Source organism: Rhagoletis pomonella, unplaced genomic scaffold (genome assembly GCF_013731165.1).
Source record: "Rhagoletis pomonella isolate Grant_MI unplaced genomic scaffold, Rhpom_1.0 Rhpom_scaffold_00001, whole genome shotgun sequence".
In the NCBI taxonomy this organism is placed as follows: domain Eukaryota; kingdom Metazoa; phylum Arthropoda; class Insecta; order Diptera; family Tephritidae; genus Rhagoletis; species Rhagoletis pomonella.
The window spans coordinates 80,114,564-80,120,788 of NW_023458555.1; the positions used below are offsets into that span (position 1 = coordinate 80,114,564).

Here is a 6,225-nt window from a genome sequence, read left to right on the forward strand (position 1 = left end):
TCTTTTCTCTGTGCTCAGCGGCCAAAATTGTAAGTTGAATTTTTAAGGAATAAATATATTACAATGGCGACGACGGAAAATATTATAATGGCACAAATAATTGGCACCGTACCACATTTTAAATATAATGAAAATAACTGGGAAGTGTTCATTACACAATTACAACAGTTTTTCACGGGAAATAGGATTTCCGAGGCAGTAAGGAAGAAGGCGATTTTGTTAACCGCGCTGTCCGAAAAGTCTTATATTTTGCTGCAGAATTTACTCAACCCGCTAAAGCCAGAAGCTGAATCTACGTCGTTTGCGAAGTGCGTAGAAGTTCTAAGCGAGTATTTTAAGCCTCCATCAACAGGCTTTGCAGAACGGCAAAAATTTTACAGTGCCAGCAAAGAAGTCACGGAGAGCGTTAATGAGTGGGCTGTACGGGTAAGAGCTTTAGCAATTCATTGCAAATTCGGGAATTTCTTGGACACAGCTATGCGCGACAAATTTGTCATGGGCCTTGAAAGAGGGCCAGCAAGGGACAAGATTTTTCTCGAAGATATTACGAGCTGCACTATGCAACGTGTGGTGGAAATTGCTAATGCAGCAGAATACATTCGGAAGCAAAATGCAACGACCGAGGTGAAACGTGAGACCGAGGTGAAACGTGAGACAGAGGATAGCTTAAATTACATAAAAGGCAACAAAAGCAACAAACTAGTGGGGGCGGCTAAGCAAAAACAACAAAAGCAACAGAAGCAGACGTGTGCAGTATGTGGGTATGCAAACCATTTAAGTCGTGATTGCAAATTTAGGAATTATAAGTGTCATAAATGTAATAACAAAGGTCATTTAAAGAACATGTGCCCTAGTGAGAAAAAGAATGAAAAAATTTAACTATGTCGATAATTCTGATGTACCTTTATTTTCGATGAGAAGTGTTTCAGATGGCCCTATTAAGGTTAGAGTACATGTAGACAATGCACCTTTAGACCTGGAATTGGATACGGGATCAGAGTACAGCGTACTATCTTGCGCTACATTTAAAACTTACTTTTCATTACGCAGTCTAAAACCGTGTAATATTGTTTTGAAAACATATAATGGCTTAGCAATTAATCCCGTTGGTGTTTGTGATATGATGGTTGCGTATAATGGTTGTAGTCACTTGGTAACATTCGTGGTCATAGAGAACGGGGGCCCGCCTTTGCTGGGTAGCAATTTTGTACAAACATTTAAGTTGAATCTTGCAGAATTGAACTATACCAAGGTCGATGTTGGTGCTAGGGAGCAAATATTTAATAAATTTCGTAATCTATTTGACGGCAGCTTAGGCTGTTTTAATAAAGGCAAGGCAACATTGAAACTTAAAGAAAATTATACGCCGAAATTTTTTTTCCACGAGTCGTTCCTCTCGCAATTAAGAGCAAGGTAGAAAATGAAGTTAACAAATTGATAGATCTAGGAGTTTTAGAGCCAGTTTCGTATGCGGAGTGGGGTACTCCAATAGTGCCAGTTTTGAAGAAAACTGGCGACGTTAGAATTTGTGGCGATTTTAAAGTTACGCTAAACCCACAGTTGAGGGTAGATAAGTATCCCTTGCCTCGTATAGAGGATATTTTTGCAAAACTTCACGGCGGTGAGGAATTCACCAAGCTTGATTTATCAATGGCTTATCAACAAATCCCTTTAGACGAGGTATCAAAAAAGCTTACAACGATCTCTACTCCAAAAGGCTTATTCCAATACACTAGGTTGATTTACGGGTTAGCTTCGGCACCAGCTATATTCCAAAAGATAATGGAGAGTTTACTAATGAATTTACAGGGAACGGTAGTGTTTTTGGATGATATTCTAATTACAGCTCCAAATAGGAAAACTCATATTGAACGAGTTGAAAAAGTACTGCAAGTGTTAGAAAAGTCGGGTTTCAAGTTAGCATTGAACAAGTGTGAATTTTTTGCCAAGGAAATAACATACCTTGGGCATGTAATCGACACACACGGCTTGCATACGAATCCGGACAAGGTAAAAGAAATCGATAAGATACAGTATCCAAACAATGTCAAAGAGTTGCAGGCTTTTTTGGGTGTTGTGAACTTTTACAGGAAGTTCATTCCTAATATCACAACAATGTGTGCGCCCTTGTATAAATTGCTGAAAGCGGATGAAACATTTAGCTTTACAGAGGAATGTAAAAAATCAGTTGACCGCTTAAAAGCAGCATTGAAAGCAGATAAATGTCTAGCGCATTTCAACCCAGGTTACGAAACGAAGTTAACCGTCGATGCAAGTCCAGTAGGACTTGGTGCAATTTTGTCGCAGGTAACTGCAGAGGGGTATGAGGTACCCATTGAATTCGCTTCACGGAAATTGTCCGCTGCGGAAATGCGCTACTCACAATTAGATAGGGAAGCCATAGCAATTTTGTTTGGGGTTAAGAAATTTCATAATTATCTGTACGGTAGGCATTTTAAGCTTGTAACGGATAATAAGCCATTGCATTACATTTTTAACCCAAAGAAGGGGATTCCAGTTTATGCAGCTAATCGTTTACAACGCATTGCGATAACCTTGTCAGGATACGATTTTGAGATCAAGCACATCAGATCGAATGAAAATGTATGTATGTATGGATATGTATTTGCGTAAACAAAGAATAGAGGCCGGTTCACATACAACTTTGGCGTTGCGTTGGCGTTGAATTTCAAAGCCGCCGTCCACATAACCAAAATTTGGCAACGCTAAGGCCAACACAAAGCGCGTGCGTCGGTCGCCAGCTGTTGCAAACAAATAAAATTATATGAAATGTTTTTTCCTTTTAATCAAATGAGGGCAAGAAATATAATTTTTATGCAATTATTGATATGAAGTATTAACTTATCTTTCGTTAATATGTTAATTTAGTGGCCAAAGTAGTATCTGCCAAACTGCGTTCTATCAAACCAACGCTAACTACACAGTCAACGCGAAAGTTCTATATGGACCAGCCTTAATTATCAAATACTGTTTAACACCCCAAATAGTAGTTTGTATTATACTACATACACACATATGTATGGGGACTAAACCAGGATTATTAATTTTAAAATGTTAATGTCCTACTCATTTATGAAATAAAAGACAAAAAATGATTCTTATATATATTATATTCTCATTTATACATATGTAACATAGTTAGCCGAATTACTTAGTTTCTAATTTATTTAATTGTTTAAATGTGCACATATTATAAATTTAGTCTATATATGATACTTTGTCCAGAATATCATTATTTAATTTGACTATTAATAAATTGTTTAAAGTTTCTTTCGAGAGTCGTGATCGCAACTTCGTTAAAATTGTGCCTAGAGCACTAAATGCCCTTTCAACTGAAACTTGTGTTGAAGGAACAGCGAGTACGACTTGTACTAACTGTCCAATGTCGTTATCATTTATAGAACGAGTTTTCCAATATTCAAGGATATCAGCTTCAAATGGGACCCTTTGCGTATAAGCAAGATTTTCTAATTTTTGCTTTAAATTTATTTGTAATGTGACTGCTGCGTTACTGCTTAGTAATCTGTCAAGTTGGTTATTCAATCTGAAAAAAGGTCTGCTCTGGCTTGTTGTTGGTGCTACAATTTCACCCGCTTCATCGTTGTTGGGTGGATTTCCAGCTAATTCTTGAATAGCTTCGAATGTATTATATTTCCTCTGTTTTACCGTTCTTGGTAAAGTCGAAGCGTAATCGTATTGGCTTGAAATTAGTTCCTATAGTTCCAGTTCGCAAGTGAGCCAGTCTCTATTAAAATCTTCAATAACATACTGTTCTGCTTGCAATTTAGTAGTACAATCCACAAGTGGTTTGAATGTCTGTAAAAATGCGTTGACAAAGCCCCAGTCAACATCTGGCGTATTTGTGTCATTTTCCTCAATATAGCTCTTTACGTTAAGTAAGGAATTAAGCATCATATATGTTGAGTTCCAACGTGTTGCATTATCCAATATCGGCACGTTGCTCGTACCGCGGAGATTGCATCTGTGAGATTTAACGGCTTTTCTACAGCTTTCACTGTTAGTTTGCATTGTTTTAATGACATAATATACTGCTAACTGGAGGGTGTGTGCTGCACATCTAACCACAGCCATAGTTGATTTGAGGGTATTGTGCACTTCATCATACCCATCATCATCTACGTCATTGGAATCGGAGTCATCATTTGGATTGTTCTGAGGGAAGAAAATTTTTTATCAGTATTAATTATATGTATATTAAATCTTTTTAATGATTCCTAAACTCTAAATTTCTAAGGACTTCTAAACATGTCTTACCTGAACTTAACCCTGGGATATTTGAAGCAACTTCGATGTTTTTATTACATTGGCTCCATTATCAGTGGTGCTGGAATAAATCTGGCGAATTTCGATTTTGAATTGGTCCAAGCAATTAAGGATTTCTTGCTTTAAGTTTTCTCCGGTGTGTCTGCTTCTTAATTCCACCATTCCCAAAGTATGAATAATTATTTTATATCCATCGATGTATTGCGCATTAATGCCTAATATATGGCAATTTTTTCTTGTCGCCACATCCATTTTAAGGCAAATAAGCCTCTTTTTTAAATTTTCAGCTATAATACTTTTTGTTTGTCCTGCCGCAAACCCAATTTTGTCCACAATATTTTTAGAATTAATTTTAAGGTCGAACATTTTTTCATAAGGGTGTATGAGTTTCTTAAAGTACTTTTCGTCGTCAAAGATACGAAATGGGATACTTTTCACTGTTACCATCCCTACACATGCATTCAAAAATTCACTTTTGTCGATGTTTATTTCTGCGACTTTTTTGCTCCTCTACTCGAGCGGGAATTTGTATTCTCGCTGACAGCAACTCCTTTATGCATAGTTGCATAATGCCTTTTTTCCTTTTAGTGATTTTTTGCACAGTAAACAGGTTGAAATATTTGTATCCGCGTTAAAATTTACTAGGTTTTCCATTTTTAAATATACACTTGTTTCGTCGACGAATTATTAGCAAAGACTTATAAATATTACCCCAAACCACACTCTCTTATATATGTACTTAACATTACGTTACTTCGTTTGCCTGCCTGAGTAAATTGTTTGCCTTTGATGTCTCGTTTTTTCCCCTTTGTCCACTCAGCTTTTACCTACTTCACATCGCCCCGTTTGGTTTACCCGCTTTATCTGCTCGTTCGTTTGCGTTTCCCGGATTTTCCCTACCCTCCGCCCATGGATGCTACCTGGTATGTATGCAGACATAGGCACCAAAATAGAAAAATATGAACATTCTACTTGAAATGTTTCCAAAATTATTAAAAAACAAGTAAGAAAGTCTAAGTTCGGGCGGAGCCGAACATGAAATACCCCGCGCAAGTATTAAATATAAGTTTTTTCACCTTTCCGAAACCTTCCGCTAGATGGTAAGCCGGGGTGTATCAATTTTGAGTAATTTAGCGTCCTTCAATTTCGAAATATTGAAGTTTCAAGCATTTCTGAAATTTATCGTTATATGGGAAGCGGCCGTTATTTTAGTCCGATTTCAATAACTTTCAACGTTTTGCTTATATGTGGCAAGCACAATAACCACACCGAGTTTGGTACAAATTAGTAGAACGGTTACCGATATACATATATGTGATCATAAGTGGGCGGTGCCACGCCCATTTTCCAAAATTTTACCATAAACGTATTTCTTGGTAAAGAATTGTTGCAAGCATCAATTTTGAATAAATTAGCATCAATATTTTCTGATTTATCGAAGATTTTGTATTTCTCTAAATTACCGTTATATGGGATGTGGGCGTGGTTATTGTCCGATTTTAAAAAGTTTCGGCGATTTTTTATGCTGTACCAAGGCCAACAACTGTGCCAAGTTTGGAAGAAATTGGTGCAGCGGTTACCAAGATATACACATTTAACCATAAGTGGGCGTGCCTACGCCCATTTTCCAAATATTTATAATATTCTTTTTGTTTCGTCTAAAAATTATTGTAAATATCAATTTTGAGTGAACTATCTCCAGTAGTTACTAAAATATCGCAGTTTTCGTATTTCTGAAAATTACCGTTATATGGGAAGTAGGCGTGGTTATTGAGCGATTTTAGCGGTCATTTGGTATGTTGTGCGAAGGCCAACCACTGTGCCTAGTTTGGAAGAAATTGGTGCAGCGGTTACCAAGATATACATATGTAACTGTAACATTGTATACGTAAAACGTACCAACATGTATAAGCATATTCT

At 37.0% G+C, this 6,225-nt stretch overlaps 1 protein-coding gene across 1 annotated transcript in view; it reads right to left on the reverse strand.

The window, feature by feature from the left end:
* Positions 1–3,735: 3,735 nt before the first annotated feature.
* Positions 3,736–6,225, reverse strand: part of LOC118733547 (uncharacterized protein K02A2.6-like) — a 6,317-nt gene continuing 3,827 nt past the window's right edge. The window contains exon 2 of the mRNA XM_036462986.1: positions 3,736–4,194. Coding sequence (XP_036318879.1) covers positions 3,736–4,194 — 459 coding nt within the window. The remainder of the gene's footprint in view (positions 4,195–6,225) is intronic.